At 39.1% G+C, this 24766-nt stretch overlaps 1 protein-coding gene across 1 annotated transcript in view; it reads left to right on the top strand.

Annotated features, from left to right (window-relative positions):
• LOC128026855 (X-linked interleukin-1 receptor accessory protein-like 2) overlaps positions 1–24766 on the top strand; it is a 188582-nt gene that overhangs the window by 160478 nt on the left and 3338 nt on the right. Inside the window, exons 6-10 of the mRNA XM_052614091.1 lie at positions 6945–7019; positions 13562–13691; positions 19376–19521; positions 19614–19754; positions 22810–22980. Coding sequence (XP_052470051.1) covers positions 6945–7019; positions 13562–13691; positions 19376–19521; positions 19614–19754; positions 22810–22980 — 663 coding nt within the window. The remainder of the gene's footprint in view (positions 1–6944; positions 7020–13561; positions 13692–19375; positions 19522–19613; positions 19755–22809; positions 22981–24766) is intronic.

Consider the following 24766-nt stretch of genomic DNA (forward strand, 5'->3'; position numbering starts at 1 on the left):
TCACGTTTAAGCAGTGTTTTTGTACTTTTTTGTAGTTTCATCTAATTTTGATTCATGATTGGGTCCCAGATCCCACAAGCATTTCCTGTCTTATTGCAGTATATTCTCGATTTGTTCTTCCCACACATGCTCCAGTAAGCACCCATAGTTCATCTGGCTGGGCTGGATCTGGAAGCGGCGGGGAGATGCTCTCAAGGGCCCCACACATCTACAATTGCATAAGCAGCTTTTCATGGGCTATTTTCAGTTGCCGCAGCACAACTCAGTGTAAGGGCTTGCGTAGGAGCTTCAGTTTAGTCTGCTTATAATGCTTTCCTAAATGGAGACTACACAGTCATGCCAGTAACCCTCACTTTTCTTGAGTGGATTTAAAAATCACAGCTCAGACGTACAGTAAAGCAAAACTGCCTACCTTTGAATCCACTGAAAAAAATTTAGTATCAGTTTGATGTTTCTGATGAAGACTTTTTGAAAGACATTGAAGATAAAACATTTTCATGCATTATCTTTGTTGCTGTCTGTCATTATATCAGTGAAACAACACTCTGTTCCATGTGTTCTGATCAGTCAAAAGTAGAAAAAAATATATATATAAATTTGGACGTATGCCTAAATACAAGGTGTTAATCAGTGTTTTTGTCCTGAGAGACAATAATAATGATAATAATAATAATAATAATAATAATAATAATAATAATAATAATAATAATAATAATTAAGCCATAGTTCTCCTTCAAGAAACCTTATGCTTTATCAGAAGTGGCACTTCTACGTGATTGTGTCTTAAAAGCATGTGTGAGATCAGTCCAATAGCACAGCGGGACGTCTTCCCATAACATATGATGTCATATCCAGGAAGTTCTCTAAATAGCTCTCGGACCAGACAATGTCAACTTCTGTGTCTTCAGTAAGCGGCCTGTCTAAAATATGTTTGTCTTACGTGTTGTTTGTCCCAGTGTCAGTAGACAAACCCAAAAATAAATAAATAAATATTTTTTTTGAGGGGGGGGGGGGCTGTCTGTGTGTTCATTAATTTTTTTTAATAAATAACAATAAAACATTTTCTCCTATAATAGTCTATACAGAAATTGATTATAGTAATCATATAAAGCACTGCGTAGAGTTCATAGAAAAATTAAAGATGTCCTATTATGCCTTTTTTCAAGATGCAAAATAAGTCTGATGTCCCAAGAATGTGTATGTGAAGTGTACGCTCAAAATACCCCACAGATAATTTTGTATAGCTTGCTGAAATGGCCACTATTATGGTATGAGCCAAAAGGCACTCTTTTTTGTGTTTGTCTCCTTTAAATGCAAATGAGTCTGTGCTCCCGCCTCCCTTTTCAGAAGAAGGCGGAACTTCAAGGGCTCATGCTCGCTTGTTAGGGTTTAACTGGTGGTAACCATGTTACTGACCTCACATTGCTTCCTAATGCAATTTTTAACTAGCACATTCCTATTCATGATCATTCTGGTAGCACATGAAGCCAGCATTAGTGAAAACAGGTAAAGACAATTATAGCTTTAGCAACATTAGCCTTACAAAGAGCCAAGAAGCTCTTTTGGAAAACAAAATATGATACGTGATGCTTACTTTGTCTGGAGTCTGGACGTTTGCAGACGAAGTGTTGGTATCGATCCCTCTTTCAGAAGCAATCTTTACACAAATCCAGCGGTGAACTGACCCTTGTTTTGTGAGGCAGTCCGGCGTCAAATGTTACAGCTACAGCAAGAGAACAGTAATGACGGACCGCTGCTTCTCACTCAGGGCTGTGTATACGCTAATAGTGCAGAGAGCGTCACTAAAGGGCGGACTTTCAATGACTATGATGTGTATATAGGGAGAAATCTGGAACTGCTCATGTGGAAAGACTGTTTATGATTTATTGGGATTATAAAAAAAACTAGGTTGTGGATTTTTACCATTATAGGCTGGTTGTTTTCTCACACTGCGTCCACTAGTAATGACTCCAGTGTTACTACATCCTTCTTAAAGAATTATTACTCATCTGGAGCAGTATTCTAAAGGGAAAATCATGGATAACCAAGTAATGACTCTAGTATTACCATATTACCTTCAGAAGGAATTGAAGAGAGAGTGGGTGAGAGCCTGTGAAGGGCAATAAAAGGGTGCAGAGCATGTGTGTGAGATGCACACCCCGAGGCACTCAGGAGAATAACTACACAACGGGGAAAATGAGCCTTGTTTGAGAGTTTGTGGGTGTTTACCAGCACTGCTCTTCAGATGTGTGTTCATATTGTAATGGAAAGGAAGTGCAGGTCATTTGTAACTCTAAGGAGAGCAGTCTCAGTACTATGATACGGTCTAAATCCTGACTGGAAATCCTCACATATACCATTATTCTCTAAGAAGGAATATAATTGTGAGGATACCACCTTTTCTAGTATCTTGGACAGAAAAGGGAGATTTGAGATTGGTCTATAATTAACAAGTTCTCTGGGGTCAAGTAGTGGTTTTTTGATGAGAGGCTTAATAACAGCCAGTTTGAAGGTTTTGGGGACATATCTTAATGACAATGAGGAATTAATAATAGTCAGAAGAGGACCTATGACTTCTAGAAGCACTTTTTCTTTTAGGAGCTTGGAGCTTAAAGATGGTATAGGGTCTAACATACATGTTGTTGGTTTAGATGATTTAACAAGTTTATACAATTCTTCCTCTCCTATAGTAGAGAATGAGTGGAACTGTTCCTCAGGGGGTCTATAGTGCACTGTCTGATGTGATACGGTAGCTGACGGCTGAATGGTTGCAATTTAATCTCTAATAGTATCGATTTTAGAATAGTCATTACAGCTATGATAAGTGGGACAGCAGTGGCTCAGTGGTTCATGTAGGTTGTCTACAAGCCGGAAGGTTGGTGGTTCAATCCCCGGCTCCACCTGACCAAGTGTCGAGGTGTCCTTGAGCAAGACACCTAACCCCAGCTGCTCCCGACGAGCTGGATGTGCCTTGAATGGCAGACACCGCAGTCAGTGTGTGAATGAGTGAATGTGAGGCAAATTGTAAAGTGCTTTGGATGGCCATGTGGTCTGTTGAAAGCACTATATAAATGCAGTCCATTTACCATTTATGATGTTGGGGAATGTCAACACTTGTTGAGGCTTTATTTTTTGTTAATTTAGCCACTGTATTGAATAAATACCTGGGGTTATGTTTGTTTCTTCTAAAAGAGAAGAAAACCAATCGGATCTAGCAGTTTTTAATGCTTTTCTGTAGGATAAGTTACTTTCCCGCCAACCAATACGAAATACCTCTGGTTTTGTTCTTTCTTTAGGGTGCGAGTATGCTCATTATACCATGGTGGTTTCCTTAACCTTCCTTAAGCGTAAAGGAGCAACTGTATTTAAGAATATCACTATATATTGTTACAACGCCTTCGGCATGACCAGTCTGACGGGGCTCATGCTTATAAAAAAAACGTTAAAAAAAAAAAACCTGAAAAAAGAAAAACTATTAATGTAATGTGTAAATCTTGTTATAACAGATTTCATCAAATTGCTATTCAAAAAAGTATTGTTCAGGAACCAATATCAAAGTCAAGGTAACATTATTATAACAGTTTTGAACGAAACCCAGCCTTAAAGGGTAAGTTCACCTGAGAATGAAAATTCGTCCATCTTCTACTCTCCCTCGAAGCATCCTAGGTGTGTGAGACTTTCTTCTTTCAGAATAATCCAATTGGAGTTATATTAAAAACTGTCCTTGTTCTTCCAAGTCTTTCAATGGGGTAAGCGGTTGTTTGTTGTCAACAGTTCAGAAGATCTGCATCTGTAATAAACGTCCCTCACAAGACTCCGGGGTGTGAATAAAGCCCCCCTGTTGTGAATCCATGCATTTTTGTAAGATAAATATCCAGATTTCAAATGTAATAAACCCCCATTTTTCCTCACTTCTGTTGACTGTGGACAACCGGAAGACTTGAAGGCAGATTTCATAGTGTATCAGCGCTGCATGGTTAGAGACGAGTGCGGAGAGAGAACAAAACAAAACGCCGGTCACAAATTAGAGGCACAAAACAAGGATTTATTGAGAAAAATGTTGGAGGATTTCGAAGTAAGCCAAGAGGAGACTAGTTTTCCTTTGCTGAAGTAAGGAAACTTTGTTTCCTTTGCTCCTACATTTCCAAGAGGAGCATGGGACGCATACGTCTTCCATCTTCCGCCTAGACGGCCAGCAGATGTAAAAAAAAAAATAGTGTTTAGTACATTTGAAATCTGGATATGAATCTTACAAAAATGCATGGATTCACTACAGGGGGCCATCATTCACTATTATTCACATTATTTGTTTTATTACAGATGCAGATCTTCTGAACTGTTGACAACAAATACATTTGTCCTGTATGTTATTATCACCAGTTGCTATAATGTTCTATATTCATGAGTTGGATTCATGAGTTGTTAAAGCTGTTTATTTTTGTACAATAATCTAAATCAGTTAATCTGTAAACTGGCACTGTGTCTACAGGAGGCATGGGAAGCGTGGAAATGGAAGTTGGGCCGAGTGGGATCAGCAGTGTTTGGAGGAGTTATATTGAAGTGTGCATGTGAATGAAGGGGCACGATGTCCTCGTGTGCGGAGAGGAAGTGATGGGTCCAGATGCGCTGGGTCAGGTGTCATGGCGGATCTGGACCCTGAGGACAGCTGGTGCTCGCTTCAGAAAGAGAGATACAGATCCACTGTCACTGCTGTGAGTCTGACGGCCAGGACAAGCAGCGTTTCAAGATCTCCCATACACTTTCTGCTAGGCCTGAAGCACAGATCAATAGATAGTCCTGTAGAAGACTTGTGTATGAATCTTCGTTTCTGTCAGCTGCCTGATACTCTGAGTGTTTGAGCAATTCTCAGTAGAGAGATTTTTTCAAACTGCAGGGAAAGACTCACAGATCTTTAAACTCCCTTTTAAGCTCTGCCTGAGGACAACTGATGAACACTTTCCTGTAGTTAAGTAACATCAAATGTCAGCACTTCACCAAAGTAAACACTAACATCTCAAGGTATCGGTTTGCTTCTGCTTGAAGTGGAATCCATCTTCATACTGACACTTTGTTTAGTATAAAGTATTTAAAGAGAAAGTGAAACGAGATGCAGTTTGCACATGAATGATCTATTCATGCCGAAAGAAATGAATATGCGTTAAGTGGAATGAAATGCAAATTCAGTGCAGCACAAGCTAAAAGTGTACAAGTGAAGCACTCGGTTCAGTAAAACAAAACCAAACGAACGAAACAGACTTCGGCATCTACTTCACATAAGCAGAAAAGCATTGGTAAATAAATTGAGCCTATCAAGTCTGTTTTATACTTTAATTATTGATTTAATTATTGCAAAAAAGTCAATAATTTGAATATTCCAGTGTTTGAATATAGAATATTAATATAGAATCAGTTCTGCACGAGTGAGAAAGTATTTTTGTTGTTGGTAGATTCTGTCGGTGGTTCGATGGATGCAGCAGAAGTGAGAGGAGCTGGTGAAGTACAGCACAGGGAGAGCCTTGGGGATCCATCGCTGATTCTGACCCTTCAGTGCTGGAACTGTGTGTGCTTCAGTATTATAGCTTGACTGATAATGGCTCATAGAGCTGTCTAAAGAGATTCAGTCAGTCAGGATCTCGTGTCACCCCTGAGGTCACACTCAGATAGCAGGTCAAGTTAGGGTAGTTTCTGTCTATAGCTGGAAGAGGAGAACAGAGAATGTAGGTTGGAGGCTAAAAGCCTGTTGTCGCAGAGATTTGGGCTAAAGATTTATTTAATCAGCAGAGCCAGTTAAACTCCCAACAATGCAATTTCAACTTCAAGAGCACTTAATTTTCCTAGCTCTGTTTATTTGTTAATAAATGGAGCTGTTAAACAGTAATTCTGCCCGTGCAAAATTTGAAGTCAGCAAAATAAATAGTGCTGTGGGTTTTGCATGATTGTAAGTAATTGCATTGCTCCAGAGACACTGTACAAATACAATGCAGAGAGAGGAGAAAACTGGTCCTGTTCACCATGCTATAAAAGCATCAACACGTTCCTAAAGATCCCTAAGCCTTCGTGACCACAGGTTCATCAGCGGAGGATCTGTGGATTCAGAGCGTGTGGTCTTCTGTTGACGTGAATGATGGCTTGATTTGCATGCTAAAGCTGCAGCTGCCCTGGAAGATGGATGAGCTGTCACCTCAACCCTCACTCCTTCCACAGAGCTCCTATTAAGATACGACACAGATAGAGACAAGACTATCAAAATGATAAACATTTATATAGCCAACTCTCCTTGTGAGGGGATCCCAAGAAACCAAACCTAAGCCTGTTTGTGCTGATCATTTGCTCAGCGGTCAGCAGATAGTGATTCAGGTTTAGATGTCAGGTTGAGATCCAACACAGTAACAGAATCATACAAAAACATTCAAATGCACACATATTCAAGTGTACTAGCACTTGATTAATGTCTGTGTCTATTTTACTTATTTTTTCAAACGCTTTTCACAATACACATTGTTTTAAAGCGGCTCCACAGAAGTTCATAGCATGGATGTTTATGATACTGTATCTTACAGCTAACAGTCCAACTGAGCAGTTCACAGACTGAGTTTACATTTAGTGGTGATATAAATGATCAGTCTGTTTGAGATTTGATGTTAGTCCAGTTTATAAGGTGAGTTTTGCTCTGAAAGTAGGCAAAAACAAAGACATTGAATCTTTACTAAATTGAAATATTATATTTTGTTGTTGTTGATGCTGTTTTCCTGTTTTTATATTAGTGTTCATCTGTTTTGTGTTCACGGTTTACAATGAATCTAGCGTTCTCCGTTATACAGCTTGTGCATGTCCAACTCACGCAAACCTAACCCTAACCCTAACCCTAACCCTAACCCTAACCCGTTATTGAGATGTGTGTTTCATTCAGTGTCCTATTTTAATGTGTGTTTACTGTTTTGCAGCACTTCTCACAAGCAGACCACCAAAGGTCCTGTTCCCCTCAGAGAGACAGACCAGCGTGATAGACGTCCAGCTCGGTGAGTCCTTCTCTCTCTCACACACACACACACTCACACACTCACACATAGAGAGAACAACATGCACTTTTGTCTTTTATACGAGTGCGATGCTACAGTTATGTGTGATGAGTTCTCAGGATGCTCATGCCCTCGACTCAACATGTATTTGTAACATTGAGTCCATCTCTGACAGCTTTGAGCTCATTTGTATGCGAGTGTACTTCTATTAACTAATAGCAGATATATGATATATTAATAACCACTGATGTGACGTCGTGCTAGTAGCACACAGCCTCTTCATCAGAACCATCACTCTCAAGTCTTAATTCACACAGATGATGGCCTGACTCAACTGAGTAATGATTTCACCTGTGACTGTGGCAGGAATGAAAGGGTCTTCGTTCTTCTCTTTAATGGTACTTCCTTCCAGAAGTGGTTGTGTTCATCTTGCCCCGTGAAGGAACCTTTCAACATCCCTCCATTTAATTTACCTACACTTAAAAGAAACACACAAAGAAAACGATGACAAAAGAACAGCATATACTGTTGGGGTGGATATACTTCTAATGAAACTCCCATCAGCGATATGAAAACACGGTCTCGTGAATCTCCAGCTGCTGCTGCAGGCTCATTGCCCTACATGTTTAGAAAATGGATAATTAAAAGAGGACACTGCAAATGTGGGAATGTAATTATTGTGCAAGTGGAAATGGTCTCTGGTGCTGTAATATGCATTTTATTAATATTAATGATTGCATGAAGAAGGAATATTTTCCATTTTCCTGTGAGATCTCTGCAGGCTGAACAGAAGCAGCAAACCAAGCAGTTTTGAAAGGAAGAAAATATTGCCAGCATTACGTTGCATTGCATTCATATTAAAAGTATACTTCTTGAATGAGTTCCAGTATGTATTTGTATTGTACTTCAAGTGTATTATATTAAGTATACTTAAGTAAAGTTCAAGTATATTTTTAAGTATACTTTATGTAGCCAATATACATGTATCAGTGTTATAGTAGTATACTTGTGTCGATACTCCTTGGGACTAAATTGGACCATTTTCTAGTACTGTATATAAACGTATACTTTTAAGTATGATTCAAGAATAACAGTAGCAAACTTTGAGTTTGTACTGCAATTATACCAAAGTGAACTTAGTGTATACTACTACCCCTATTTAGATATTAATTTGTATATATTTTGTTACATGAATATCTGAACATGCAAAACCAAAGAAAGAACGGAGTATCTGCTTGTAAAAGAAGACATTTTATTCTAGCTTCATGTGTTCTTTATAAACACTTGTCTGTGCATGAGTTTCATAAATAAAACAAATAAATAAATAATAAATAATCAACATTTTGAATAAAAAGCTAAAAAAAGAATATGAATTTGATTCAGAATAATAATCAAAACGTGGATGGAGTCAGTTAACACCCAAAGCTGTAATGTTTGATGCTGTTTTATGGCTGATGATACATGTGGAAGGAAGTGTTGTTTCAGTTTCTTCTGGGCTTGCTTCTGTACGTAATAGTGCACTCTACCATATAACAAAAGACAATTATACTTACATGTCATTTTAAGTATATTTCTGAGAGGTACATAAAGCACATTTCTTAAAAGTACACAAAAAGTAAAGTTTTTTTTTTTTTTTGTAAGTATACTAAAATCCCACTTGAATAAAGGTATTTTTGTAAGGGTGTGTTAGGAACTGTGAAGAGCACTGCTGGGTAATGGGCCGTCCTCACCAGAGCTGAAGGACACAATAGCCGTGTTTCCACTATCGAGCTAGGACCGGGCGTGCTAGTGCGTGCCAGGGCCAGTCGCGTTTCCACTGTCACTTCCGGGGCTTGATCGTGCCTCGCCGGGGCTTCCTCGGGGCCAACGGCCAGGTTTTTTCGGCCCGACTAAATCCTTGGGCCAAAGCGGGCCAGTTGGGGCTAGAGGAGGGGTTATGAACAAAGACCGAGTTTCTCTGGGTCTAGAGAGCGTCAGCGCGGATCATTTCAGAAAGATAACAGCTTTAACACCAGCATTAAAGACGTTTTAAAATAAGTTGAGCTCAAAACTCACTCTTAGTTAGCAGCAAGTGTTTGAAATAACTTGATCCGATGTGGATTATAATCATTAAACAAGGCAGAAATATTTATAAGCGATGTAAAAGACTATGCACGCTAAACATTAACGTTACTATAGTAAACATCCTAAATATGACCGCTTGGATAAATCAGACGTCAGCTTCTTATTCTCTATTATAATTGTGTATTTATTAAGTAACATTTTATCTGTCGTCTCTTTTCTTGAGTTTAGCTCCACGTTGCATATCATCAAAATATAATAATTATTTTTGTTTGGGAGATTTTATAAAAATAGAGAGTCTGCGCTGAGGATCATTTCAGAAAGATAACAGCTTTAACACCATTAAACACTTTTTTTTTTTTTTTTTAAATAAGTCGAGCTCAAAACTCTCTTTCAGTCAGCAGCGAGTGTTTGAAATAACTTGATCTCATGTGGATTATAATCACTAAACAAGGCAGAAATATTTATAAGCGATGAAAAATATATGCACGCTAAACTTGTTACCATAGTAAAAATGGTAAAATATGACTGCTTGAAGAAATCAGACATCAGCTCTTTATTCTCTATCACAGTCGTGTATTTATTAAGTAACTTAATATTATATGTCACAAGCCTCGTCTCGAGAGTTTAGCTCACGTTGCTTATCATAAAAGAATATAGCCTAATAATGTTTTTTGTTCGGGAGCTTTTATAAAAATAGAGATATTATCATTCATTCTAAATATGACGGCTATACTGTGGCTATTAAACAGAAACAGACTTGACTGAATAAGCTGGCTATTTTCATGAGCGTTAATTAAAACAATATGATCAATGTATCACTTATTCTATAGTTAAAACATGGATGCTTTTGAATTTGAATATATAACAAAGCATGCAAACAAACGGCCGCTTTTATCATCTTCGTTTTGTGATCGCGCATGTTCCAGTGACTTATTTCTGATAACTTCTCTTTGATGGTGAAATTTTGAGGTTGCACGACGTTGTTCTGAGAGGCGTGTAAAGGGCGTGTTTTAGTGACGTGCAGCGGTGCTCCAAGCTCCACTGTGGAAACCCTGCGCTATTCTGGCCTCGTGCTACTGGCCCGGGGCTATGAGCCCCGCCCGGCCCGCTTTAAGCCCTGGCTCGCACTGGCCCGACAGTGGAAATGCGGCTAATGGCTGCTAATGGGCCACAAGCTTAAATGTGACCCTGGAGCACAAAAGCAGTGTTAAGTCTCTGGGGTATATTTGTAGCAATAGCCAAAAAAAGTAAAGTAAAGATCATGTTCCATGAAGATATTTAGTTAATTTTCCTACTGTAAATATATCAAAACGTAATTTTTGATTAGTAATATGCATCGCTAATAACTGATCTGATCAACTTTAAAGATGATGTGCTCCAGGGTCATACATGAGAAACTGTGGCAGGAGCTGGAGCAGCTGATGGAGGAGACGTCTGCCCTACGCTCTCATGCACTTAGGGTTAGGGTTAGGGTTAGGGTTAGGGTCATCATGTCATTGTAGAATTGAACTGAACATGTGTTTAGCGGTTGAGACAGTAAACGCAGACTCTCGTGCTGGTGTCAGCTGACACACTCAGTGAGGAGCAGACACAGTTAAAGCAAAGGAACTGACTGAAATCATGCTCTCATCTGGGATCTGAACTGTGCCGAAGCGAACGAAAGCATCCCTGTGATTTCAGCTCTGCAGTGTTTGAACTGATAACGTACTCTTCTGACTCGGTCCAGCACATATAGAGCACGCTTCTCTGTTCCTCTCAAACTCCTCCTCTTTCTTTGCTCAATATTTACTCCTGTCTGGATGCATTTGTAATGCTTCTCGTCCAACCTCGGGCTGTTGTCAGGAACAAAAGAGCTGGAGATTTCGCATATTTAATCTGTCGGGTCACACTAAATTATAATGCATTATCCTGTGCGCTGACAGCACTGGAGATGGACTCTGAGTCCTTGAAATGTCAACTATCTCTCAGTAAATGAACCTTTTAGCACTAGAGATCTGCAGGCGCTCCACAAGAAGTCTGTTTGCTGGCCGTGCAATTAAAGCATCAGTCAGAAGTGTGTGTTACACAATGAAATGATCTTTAATTTACAGTGACATTTACAGAAGTAATCCGACATCTGCTTCACACTTGATGATGGTCAGGTTCTCAGACACGAGTCTGTACAGAAGACCTGGATTAATGACTGCATTTGGTAAAATGAGCTCTCGGTTTGACCAGCTGACTGGGTATTTGATCAAACTGCCAAATGTCAAGACATTTATTCTGTTGCATGAAACAAGCACAAATGTTCATCGCTGTAAAGCGGTCGAGCAGGCAGCTGTACGTCCAGACCTGTCGTATGAGCAGTGGTTCACTTGGGCTGATGTCAGTCTCTCCCTCTCTCTCTCTCTCTCTCTCTCTCTCTCTCTCTCTCTCTCTCTCTCTCTCTCTCTCTCACTCTCTCTCCCTCTCTCTCTCTCTCTCTCTCTCTCTCTCTCTCGCGCTGCCACCTGCTCAGATCGGCGGTTTAGACAGTGACGCTCACCTCCGGGGTCAGGGGTCGACCCTGTGTGACAGCAGCCGTCCAGAGCTCAACATCACCTGTGTTCATAGCCCAGGTGGACTCAAACTTCTGATGGTTTGAAGGTGAACTACAGAAATACCTCAGCTGTTGGATAACGTGAGAGCTGGGCTCGACAGCACAATGCTAGTGTTTCTGGTGCTGTCAGGAGCGGCTGAAGAGTTCGGAGGCTGTTTTGTGTGGGATTTGTTGCTAATGTAGGTTGTTCTGGCTGTTTGCTAGGGTGCTGCTCCCGTACTCTCGACATATACTCCGTCCTAGATATGATTTGAAATATGATTCATACCAGCATGAAGAAAGGGTTAAAGCTGCATCATGCACAGGACCACAAACATGATGATAAAGGTGAAAGGCAGTCTTTAATAAATATCTCCCAAATAAATGAGGACAATGTACAACACGTGCCTGAATTAAAAGGACAAAATCAAATCAATAACTGTGACAGCCAACACAATGGGGAAAATGTGCAAACTGAAACAATTCCCAAGATCAGGAGGAGTGTGTGTCTTCATCAGGTCTGGAGAAGTGTCTCATCAGTGGATGCTCTGCAGTGAATGGGTGCCGTCAGAATGAGAGTCCAGACACACACTCATCCTGATCTGGGATGGTATGAGAACATTTTTAAACAAATGTACATTTCTGGGTTAAATATTATTTTAAGGACAAATCCCTAGGCCAATTCAGTACAGATAAAGAATGTTTCTCCTGTTTGCCATCTGTCAGACACTAATGATGTCGAACACACACACTTACTCCAAACCCACACATCCAGTCCACTTATTACCTATAATTCTGGATTATTAGACCGCTGCTTGGTTTAGCACAGATAATCAACAGAAGACCTGTAACAGCACCTTCTGTGAAGCAAGAAATTACACACTGCGTTTCATATTTGAAAACACCATGTCAGAATACATACTAAACTATTTACATGCAACAATTGAGTATAGAAACATTTATCTAAAAGCATACAAATATCATCCTCACCATTCATCCTCACCTCACACAAATATGAATAATTACCATAAAATATATCAGCATTGCTTGTTGGTTTGGCTCGCAGTGTTTCTGTTTCACACAGTGTTTGATTCATCTGTGACTCAAATATCACTGCTAATTCAGGACATCCAAACAAAGTTATTTTTCATTTGGTATAAAGTTATAAACACTGTATTCATTTTCAGCTGTACTTTTTGTTTTTGGATGAATCTTCTCAGCTCAAGCTTTGACCTTGCTCCAGTGAACAGTGTTCTGGTGATTCTGAACGGTGAGAGTTCTCTAGCGCGGGAGCATGCTAAGACTGATCATCTGAAGGATTCAGAGCGTTAAACAGATCTGCAGCGTGTCCCTCGGCTGATCGCTCGTATCCTGAGAGCTGTAGTGTGAGTGTGGTGTGATATGAGTGCACGACAGAGCTTCTGCATCTGTGAACCGGAGGTCTCTGGGAAACAGACGTCTGAGAACAATGATCAGGATATTTAAAGAAAGTGAAAGTGATGGTGACCTGTACTCAGAGTTCATGCTCTGCACACACACACACACACACACACACACACACACACACACAGAGCAGGGTTGGGTGATCTCTAACCATAAGGCCACAGCTTCCCCTTAAAGGCAATGCTTTTTACATAAAGATTGCACCATTCATTATGTAAAGTGTCCTGGGCTTCTGAAAGGTGCTATATAAATATAACAACATTATTATTATTATTATTATTAAAGAGTTAGCATGTATTCTGGAAGTGTTGTGGATGCTGCAGTGCTGGAGGATGTGAGTGTGAGCTTCTTCCTCAACTTTGACTGCTTTTACAGGAACGTCTTCGTCTGTCTGTTGTGTAGATGACTTGTGTGGATCCAGGTGGCAGGAGTGTTATTTCTGCTGAATGCTGATGAATGCTCTTGCTTGTGTCTGCAGGCATGCGTCTGGTGCTGGACTGCAGGGCTTTCTTCGGCTACAGCGGGGACTCCAGGCCCATCATCTACTGGACGAAGGGAGATAAGTTTGTGGAGGAGCTGGAAGGACACATACGAGAGAGTGAAGTCAGGTACTGTCAGAAGCTGATCCTGCTCAACAGTAAGAATCAGAATATTATAGATGACTGAGCACACAGAGACCTCTAGTGAACGAAACATGTTCTCACAGTCCTGTGACACACACACACACACACACACTTACTCCGAATTAAAACAATTACATCAGTCTCTGCTTTCATCAAACACAATATCAGTTAATATAACCACACAGGGTTATTATACTTAACTAAACTAAACTAAATAATAAACGTGAAATGAAATACAATAAAATGGATAGAAATTTAAACTTATTTCAGCTACTTTCCAAGGCAACATTTCTCATTTTCATTTGGTTTAACTTGTACTAAAATAACTAAAACATGAATAAAATGAACAATAAAAACTACTCATAAAAATGACAGAAACATGCCCACAATTACTATAATTTTAAGTACAATTAAAATGGAAAATAGAAAGTTCAATTAAAAAACTATAGGGGTATCTCAGTGATACTAAAACAGCACTAAATATAATGTAGAAACACAAGCTTTAGTCAAAAACACTAGAGAACAACACAGTTTCTATACAGGGCTATGAGCCAGGCTATAGGGTGAGCAGACAGCTGGTGAGTCTGAGCAAAGGATTATGGGAAATGAAGTCCAAGAGGGACAGAGGATTGTGATGAAGCGCCCTTTATCAATAGATTATCAAGAGAACTGCAGCTGGTGATCATTACAACAGCAGTATTGAAAAATATAAAATACTATAATGTACAGAGGTGTGAAGTATTTGAGTAAATGTAATTAATTGCTGTACTTGAGTAGTTTAACTGAGTATCAAATATATTAGCAACTTTTAATCTCTACTTCACTACATTTTTGAATAAGTATTCTTATCTATCCTTGGGGGGGGTATGCATACTGAGTTTTTTACACTGTTAAAGAGTTGGATTCCCATGCTAAACATGGACAAAGTTTCAAAAATTAAGTTGTACGTTTGAAGGAGTATTTCTGTTCCCAAAACACTCCTTCCGGTTTGTCACAAGTTTGGGAAAGTTTTTTTCGAGTATGGCTCTGTGTGACGTTAGATGGAGCGGAATTTCCTTATATGGGTCCTGAGGCACTTCTGCCGGAAGAGCGCGCTCCCGTATAGCAGAGCACTGAGAGCACAACAGACTTCACTGATCAGAGCGAGAGCGTCGCCAAATGTCACAAAAGAAGTGTGTTTTTGGTTGCCAGGGCAAGACAACCCTGCACAGATTACCAAAAGAGAAACAGCATTAAGGGACCAGTGGATGGAGTTTATTTTTACAGAGCATCAACGGAGTTGTGCAAGTGTTTGTGTTTGTTCCCTGCATTTCGAAGATGCTTGTTTTACAAACAAGGCCCAGTTTGACGACAGATTTGCGTATCGTTTATTTCTTAAGGATGATGCAATCCCAAGGAAAAAGGGTCACGATCGTGTGTTGGAACCGCAGGCGGTGAGTAAAACTGCTTAAAATATCTCTGCCTCCTTGTTAGTGCGTCCCCTCCCATGCCGGAGACCCGGGTTCGAGCCCCGCTCGGAGCGAGTCGTTGCTGCTGCTGCTCTCGTTCGGTTTCAGCCTCGGGATCTGATTCTGGATCATAAATATACGGCTGAATCTGACTGTTAGCCATGGTTTGTTTTGGATGATGTTTTTTCCCTCACGGTAATGTCACAGCTTCCACATGCTCTCAACACAAAAGGCTACTGGCTCTCGTGATTCTTTAGCTCCGCCCACACGTCACGCTACTTTACGTGAATGTGAACGTTTAAGCTAGTGCAACAAGCCATCGACTTTATCATTTACTTCACATTATGCTATTGTTCTATATTCTTATCCTGTTATGATTGTAAAAGTTCAATAACCAAAAAAAAACATACCATTATTTTATTTAAACGTTATACTGGAGAGACCTTCTTGAAGGATATTGTGTTTCTTTGTCTTTTTTTTTCAGTTTTATTTTTGTTTTAGAAAATAAACATGATTTGATTTCACGCAGCACACACAGTCTGATCCATTTATTAAAAACGTACAAAAACTACACATCCTTAGCATGATTATGACCACTGTTTTGCTTTCCTAAGAGTTTCATATTGAATCTAGTGGGTAATCTATTAGACTGTGGCTGTTAAATAAGGCTTTACCGAGCTCAACGTCTCTGGCCAGAGCAGAAATAATCAAAAGGCTATTGGCTACTGTAAAAAGGGGCGGGGCTGTGTGATATGTCCCGCCCTCTCTTCCTGTTTCAGTTGAAATTACATCACCACATAGAATAACGCTGCTTGTTTCAAGGCACTTCAGGGGACCTTAAAGTTCTGTTAAAATCAGATACTCTAAGCCTTTTACTCAAGTTGTTTTGATATTAGTGACTTCTAACTTGTAATGGAGTAATTTCCCAACTGTTTGTTGTCATTTTTGAACTCCTTTAAAGGGTTACTCCACCCAAAAATGTTGTCATTAATCATTTGCCCTCATGTCGTTCCAAACCCGTAAAAGCTTTGCTCATCTTCAGAATACAATTGAAGATATTTTGGATAAAAACCAGGAGGCTTGAGACTGTCCCATAGACAAATAAATAACAGTGTCCAGGTCCAGGAAAGTAGGAAAGCATTGTCAGAATACTCCATCTGCCATCAGTGATTCAACTGTAACGTTATGAAGCGACGACAATGTGTTCTGAAGACAAACAAAGCTTTGCGGGTTTGGTTTGGAACGACACATGCCGAAACAGGCACTAATTTGACTTGATGTTGTGTGTATAAGTCCCAAAAGCGTTCAGGTGTTTAGTGTTTTGTGAGTGTCTTAATGCCACAATTACTTCAGCAGTATTTGATGTGTTTGAATGGTTTAGGTTTGTCTGCTTCAGACTGATACTGTGATATGTTGGGGTATTAATTGATAATTGTGGTGTCACCTGCATGCGTTATGATTGAAGGTCACTGTGAATGGGAGAGTGTATGCAGACCTGCAGGTGTTCAGAAGCACAGAGCTGTGTGAATATCTGTATCTGAGCAGAACTACAGTGTGTGGAGATGATGTGTGCCTCTAGATGGCGCTGTGTGTAATTCAGGCTCGGAGTGATGGCGTCCTTGTGAATGACCCACTGTATGTACTGTACACCAAGTATGCGGTTGAGGAACCAAAGACGAATGTAGAAAAAAACCAGACTGATATAAAGTTTCCCACAGTCGAGGGAAGCCTGGAAATATCAGGGAATCATAGACAAATACTCATTATTATTATTATTGTAAGTGGAGGATGCAAAATATACAACACATAGGGCACCATGCCCCAACCATGGGTGTTTCAGTCAGACCAATTACCACAAGTGTATCAAATCCAGCAGCTAGTCGTGCAGTCTGCATTTACCATCATCTGTGAAAAACATTAGCGTTCTGAAGGGCTCAGTGAACTCAAGTGAGCTACTATCATATGATGACACCTTTGCAATAAATCATCCCTGCTAGATATTCCACTGTTGACTGTAAGTGGTATTATTGGAAAGTGAAAGTGTTTAGGAACAGCAGAAACTCATGAAGTTCACGTGAGGTCACTGAGCTGGTCACCGAGTGCTGAGACCTACGGTGTGTTAAAGTCACCTGTGATCTGCTGAAGAGATGCAAACTTCCACTGATATTGAGATCAGCACAAAACTGTGCAGCAGGAGACATGACTGGATAAGTGTGGTGTGGAGGAACCTGACTGGCCACACAGAGCCCTGACCCGATCCCCACACAACACCTTTGTGCTGAACTGGAACAGAGATTGTGAGCCAGGCCTTCTCGTCCAACATCAGTGCCTGACCTCACAAATGCTCTGCTTGATAAGAAGGCAAACAAACCCACAGAAACACTGCAAAATCATATGGAAAGCCTGCCCAGAAGAGTGAAACGTGTTTAGTGTATATTCTGTAGAGTGATGTCTGTATAGTAAGCACTCACTTTGTGTCTAATGAAGTTGCACAGCTGGGAAATCACGCCGTTGATAAAGCAGCAGGGTTGTCTTAGTTATGTGGCAAACACAAAAGCCTTTGGACTACTTCCAGTTCACTCATTCCTAATGAAGTTATGAATGAGCTGAAGAGAGGTTTTCCAAACATTACACAAACAGATGTTCTGAAGTAATTCTGCATCTGATCCCAGTGTGAAAATCCATTAAACTCAGCAGGAACCAGATCTCCAGCAGCAGAACAGGCCTGACTCATACTCACACTCTCATCAGCGGAACATTGACACACACACACACACACACACACACGCTATCGAGACTAAAACTGTGCTTCTTTTAAATATATATTTATCAAAGTATCCTAAAAAAAAGGAGTAATGGTGTAAATGGAAGGTATTATTACAATTAATGGCAAAAATTATATTTGGAAATGTAAACTGATATTTCCTACTGACACACTACAGCAAAAGATAGAAATAACTGACTTAAAACCATTTTTGTTGGTGAAAATACTAGTTGCCTAAGACTTTTGCACACTACTGTAACTATCAATTGAAACAACTGCTCAAAATAGTATCTAACTGCTGCGTTACTCTCGAAGCATCATTTTTATGGAAAATGAGGAACAATATTAAATGTTTAGATTGAGAACTGAGTATGTTCAGGTATGATCAGTTTCAAGAGGCCTGTCAAAAAAAAAATTTAAACAAAAAATCCCCCAAAATTCTCTATGATTGTTATCAGTAATTGTTTTTCCTACAATAAATGTCTTTTTAGAGAGCAATGAAGCTGTAAACGAATGAAAAGCATTCATATTTCTGAATGTGGCATGCTTTAACCTGGCCATGACATGAAGCAGAGCTTGAGCGCTCCAGAACACCCCCACTGACACACATCATGATGAGGTCAAATCCACAAGCAGTGAGGAACACTCTTTATGCCTACTGTCGTTGTTTTCTTATCTTTTTTTTTTCTAATGGAAGTTTTCTGTGAGTTGATTATTTCATTAATAATTGTAAAAATGTGTTTAATGATTTCAGCGTCTGTACGTTTCTCTTTAGTCTGTTACAGTGATGTATGGATGTGGAACCATATTGAAAGCTGCATCATGTGTTTTGAATAATTATATAATTATTAACCGTGAAACTATGGGTATCTTGTGTGTGGGTGATCTAATGTGATGTTTCTATGATATTTCATAATAAACGAGTTTTGAACCAATGTTTCTGCAAATGCAAGGCTTCTTCAAAGATATGAACGCAATATGCAAAGTTTTGAGTTTTGTGTCTAGTGTTGTTAAAAATTACATGAAGGTTCTGTTATTAATGCAAAAATGATTGTAAAAAACTGTAAAAAGAATATATTTTTCCCCTAAACATTGGAAATATTTTCTGTGAGTTTTAATGTTTGTTTACAGTAAAGTTATCTTTATATACAGTAAAACAATTCAATTCATTTAGAGCGTTGAACATGAGCCCATGTGTGCTGTCGTGGTCCAGATCAGATCATGAGTAATCACTGAGATCTGGAACACAATTCCTCTGATGTCAGCTGCTCTCCATGCTCATCTTCCTTTGATGATGTCTGTTTGATCTTTAGCAATTACTCCTTCATTTCAGGTGCATCATTCTCATCAATTACAGATAGAGATCCTTATTCATGGTCTTACATGTAAAGCATAAAGAATAAAGAAACAGTGTGAACAGCATGAGAGTGTGTTAATCTGAACATGTGTGTGTTCAGGGTGGTGCGAGAGTTTCTGGGGGAGAAGGAGGTGGAGCTGTCGCTGATCTTCGATGCTGTGGAGGAGACAGACATGGGTAACTACACCTGTACGGTGGAGAACCACATCGGCCGAGGCAGCGGGAGCGCCATCCTGCAGAAGAAAGGTCAGGAGGGAGATGTGTTTGGTTATCTTGTGCGGTCTTCCTCATCTTCATCCTAAAACTCTCACAGATGGTGTGTCTGTGTTCTCATGCAGACATGTACAGGTTGGAGCTGGTTGGTGGTCTGGGTGCCATCATGCTGATATTGGGGATCTTCACAGCCATCTATAAGTGCTATAATGTGGAGATCATGCTGTGCTATCGACGACACTTCGGCAGCGATGAGGCAGATGATGGTACGTAATAACAACTTGAACAATAATAATAACTGTTTTTTTTCTAACTGGAAATATTGTGTGTACATGACACGCAGCTGTTGGTTTTCTTCTACTGTAATGAAGGATTGGGCTCCTGAACAGATCACTCTTAATAGCAGAAGTGCAAAAACAAGGCCTTAATGCAATGCATATTTTTACCCTACAAACATGCATAAAATACATATGTCATAACAGCTGCCTTTTTTAACACCAAAATAAATGGAATTTAATGTAGATACAATATATTATTGTATGTCTCATTACTTTCACATCAACTTTACCAATGTGTTATTCTCATATTTTCCTAAGCGTTACTTTAAGTTACTCTTCTGTTCAGTTCAGTTCCTGTTTATTTGTGTAGTGCTTTTCACATTAAAGCGGCTGCAAAGCAGCTTCACAGAAAACTCTGGTAGTTTGTATGTTGGTTCAGGGTTGGCATCATCTGAGTCCTCGGAGAGGTTCTTCTGCAGATTCCTTGTACAGTATATAGTCTTTTACATTACCCTTATCAACTTATCAATTCATTTACATTTTTAGACCTGCAAGTAAAGATTAACATTCAAAGTGATGTGGGGTCTCCAGGACCAGGGTAGAGAACCACTGGTCTGAGGGAAGATACACAGGCATGCTTGAAGCGTGGCATTGCAGCGCCTCGTTCCCTACTCAGGGAACTGGGTTACTGATGTATGGGAGGCACAAGCATGCATCAGCGTATATTACAGCGAGATACAGTTCCTGCCAATATCCAGTAACTTCACACAGCCATTGAAGAGGAGTGGACCAACATCCCACAGACCACATTCAACAACCTGATCAACTCTGTGTGAAGGAGATGTGTTGCACTGCGTCAGGCAATGGTGGTCACACCAGATACTGGCTGGTTTCCTGATGCCCCCGGACGCCCCAATACAGTAAAACTGCACATTAGAGTGGTCTTTTATTGTGGCCAGCCTAAGACACACCTGTGTAATAACCATGCTGTCTAATCGGTTTATGTTACATGTTTATGTTGTTCTAAACCTATATGAGATTCCTTCTGCTGTGGAAATATACTGGTAATCAAACAGTTTCTGGGACCCCATGACTAACATAGTATGAAAAAATACACTATTTGAGTCAATGGGCACCAGAAACTGGTTGCAATCATTTTTCAAAATATCTTATTTTATGAGGAGAACAACGAAATTCATTGAGGTTTAGAATAATTTTAGTTTGAGTATATGATGACAGTAGGCTATCTTCATTTTTGGGTGAACGATCCTTTTAAGATCTCATCATATAGGCTAATCCAGGATCTCATATAGCCTAACACTACACATGCTTTATAGTTAAAACACAAATAACAGATTATCTCCCAATCCCCAAATGAATATTTAGAGTTTGTTCAAACATAAAAACAGTATACGTCCAGTTAATAATCAAACTAACCTCAAATCTGTTGTTTTCTGCTCCATGTGCCCGTTTCACTTGCTGTTCCAACAACTTCCACTCCATCGTCAGCTTTAGTAAAATAACCTGATAACTGGGGAGTTTACTGACTAACTTGTGTTTATTTTTTCTGTTCTTTGTATTTGAAGTTTTACACTTTTTGAGCCCCTCTCTCTCAGAATTGCTGACATTTTTACTATTGAATATTGTTCTTGACCATTTCCAGATAACTCCAGAACGAAGTGAAGAGTGGAGGTGAATGCAGGCATGGGCTACTGGGCAGCGATCACCTGATAGAAACATATATATGTCGTTCAAATCTCAAATATAGAATAAATGCATTTGGTTGGTAAACCAAATTCAGACTTTAAGCTCAAGTGTTATTTATGGCAAAGCTCAACTAAATAACAGCAGTAATAAGTGAGGGATGTGGTGGCTTTGCTGGTCAGTGTACCAGTGAGTTTACCCCACAGCCAATCACAGAGCTGTACCTGTGCTCCGGGAAACCATGTTTGCATCGTTATATGGTAGGGGGCACTATTACATATATTCTGTTCAGAAACAAGCCCAGAAGAAACTGAAACAACAGTTGCTTCCACATGTATCATCAGCCATAAAACAGCATCAAAACTGTGTAACGCTAAGGTATAAATATTGGGGTGTTAACTGACTCCATCCACGTTTTGATTATTATTCTGAATCAAATTCATATTCTTTTTTTAGCTTTTTGTTCAAAATGTTGATTATTTATTTATTTATGAAACTCACCAACATTCAAGTGTTTATAAAAAAGGAATACATGAAGCTAGAATAAAATGTTTTTATTTACAAGCAGAGACCCTGTTCTTTCTTTGGATGTTTTGTATGTTCAGATATTCTAAATATATACACATTAATACCTAAATAGAGACATAGTAATATAATTTAACTATGATGTAAAGTTCACTTAAAGAACACTTCTGAGTATACTTGCAGTATAAAACTACTAAACTAGTAGTTAACTGAGACTATACTTCAAAGTATTTAATTAAACTATCAGTATACCTATAAGTTCACTTTTAGTATAATTGCAGTAATAACTACAAACATTAATGTACATTAGTTGTGTACTCAAAATTTACTACTGTTATGCTAAAAGTATAGCCTACTTTTATATACTAGAAAGTGGGCCAATTTAGTCCCAAGGAGTATTGAAACGGTACACTTATAAACATGCTACTAGTACACTGATATCTGTCTACTTGCTACATACAGTATACTTAAAAAATACTAGAACTTTACTTAAGTATACTTAAAATAAAAGAGACCCTTGAAGTGTACTTCTTTTTGGTGAGGGTTCTCAAGGTGGCCATGTTTCCACACTTGCTCACGCAGAAGTGTTCCCACAGCATCGGTGCCATGATGCAGTGTTGATTTCCTTCAGAACAGTGGACAGTGTCGTACAAGTGAGACTGTACACATCTATTAGCTGTAAAATAAACTGTAAAATACTTTAAAATTGTAATGAGACTGTGTTATTGTACCGACCATTTTATAACGATAATAATCTATGTATAATATGATGAAAGAATTAACCTGTGCAATACAACAAATCTGTTCCTTTCAGACAACAAGGAATATGATGCCTACCTGTCTTACACCAAAGTGGACCTGGAGTCGGTGGAGCATGAGATGAGCGAGGAGGAGCTGTTTGCTCTGGAGATCTTACCTGATGTCCTGGAGAAACACTACGGATATAAACTCTTCATCCCACACCGGGACCTCATTCCCAGCAGCAGTAAGAACAACACCTGACATTCACACGCTCACATGGACCAAAACAGACAGCAGTTATAACTTGTTTAAGTGCTCAGTGTTGATGATGTGTAAGTCTATTTTTAATCTTAGTGCAAATAGCTGTCTTGTTGGCAGAGGATATTCACACTAACTGTTCACCAATGTCTGGTTGGGATAGACAACATTACAAAAGAAAAGACACCCGTTAAAGGGGACATCGGATTCCAAAGTTGATGTGATTCTTAAGGGTCTTCAATAAAATGTCTGTAATATACTTAAAATTCCTCAAAGGTTATGTAAAACAGCAGCCTATTTACTTTGTCAAAAACAGCTCTGATCACAGCAATCCATTTTGGTGCATGTCTCTTTAAATGCTAATGAGCTACTGCTCACTCCACCCCTTTCTTCCGTGGGGTGTGTCAACATCATAAACATGAATTGCTGCCTTGTAGGGATGGGCAATACTTTTTTATTTTCGATGCAATATCGTCAAAATATCTATACCGATACGATACTTCTAAACAGAGCTTTTAGATCATGAAATTTCTTTAATTATTATGAGTACAGTGGGTAATAAAACCTACTTAACTTTATATTTGAAATGCATTTTAACATTCATTATACCTTAATTGCAACTTCAAGGTTATATTTTTGTTTACACATTGTTAAAATACTGTTTACTGTAGTGGTAACCAAGGAAATCTACAAATACTAGAGTTAAACTATGTTCACTTTACCATGGTTCATTCTCATAAGGGACTTCCAGTAATAGACTGTTGCATGCATAAAATTCAACCTTTTTATTCGGAGAGTTTATGATTTATATTAACAATACAGAATAGAACATGAGCAATAAGAACTTTTAACATTTACATTTAAATAAATGTACTGCACAAACTAGGGTGCAATTTCAATAGATTTATTGTGAAATATTCATATAGCTTATGTTTTATTTTTGCATTGTTCTGGGCTGCCTTTTCCAAAAACATGGTTTGTTATTATAGGCTACTCTTGGGAAACACATGTTTAAATGCACTGTCAGAAGTGAGTGAACGCTCTCTGTAACTGATTGATTCTGCTTTGCAACAGATGAGAAGGAAAATCCCTTTCACACAAGCATTTGCTAACATAGGTTATTCGTCCAATCTAAGGCATATTGTAGGCATTATTTTTTGTTTAATAAACAAAATAAACAAACAAATAAAAACACCTTAGTATCAATACTTTTTATTTGAGTATCGATACTTTCGATACTTGCATCAGTATTGATATATCGATACTTCAGGATTGATTCACCCATCCTGCCTTGGACTGTATGTGACTCAGAGATGGTCTTATTCAAATAGCCATCTATCTATCTATGAAACCAGCTGCAAACTGAAACTGCTCGCTGCAGGAGGAGAAAGCAAATTCAGAGTTCACCTATTTTCACAGTGTAACAGAATATATCCTAATTTGCACTTCTACTTCCACTTTGTAAATAGAATCACAAAACACACTCTATTCATCATCTAATCATCTAATTCTAGAGTGCTGGAGAGATGTTTGCAATATAATCACAGATAGGCTGACCAATGGCCTGTACCAAACACCAACATTTTGCTTTGACAACACCCAGCAAATCCATCCCAGCTTGATGAGTACCACCACATGCACTATACATTTTTGTCATCTCATGGCATATCCTAAACTCGAGATGATCCCACAATCACATGCACAGAGACGTGTGACATCTGCAGCGAACAGAGAGTCATGTGAAACAGGAAGAGAGACAGTGCCATTCACTT

Source organism: Carassius gibelio, chromosome A14, assembly GCF_023724105.1.
Source record: "Carassius gibelio isolate Cgi1373 ecotype wild population from Czech Republic chromosome A14, carGib1.2-hapl.c, whole genome shotgun sequence".
Taxonomy (NCBI): Eukaryota; Metazoa; Chordata; class Actinopteri; order Cypriniformes; family Cyprinidae; genus Carassius; species Carassius gibelio.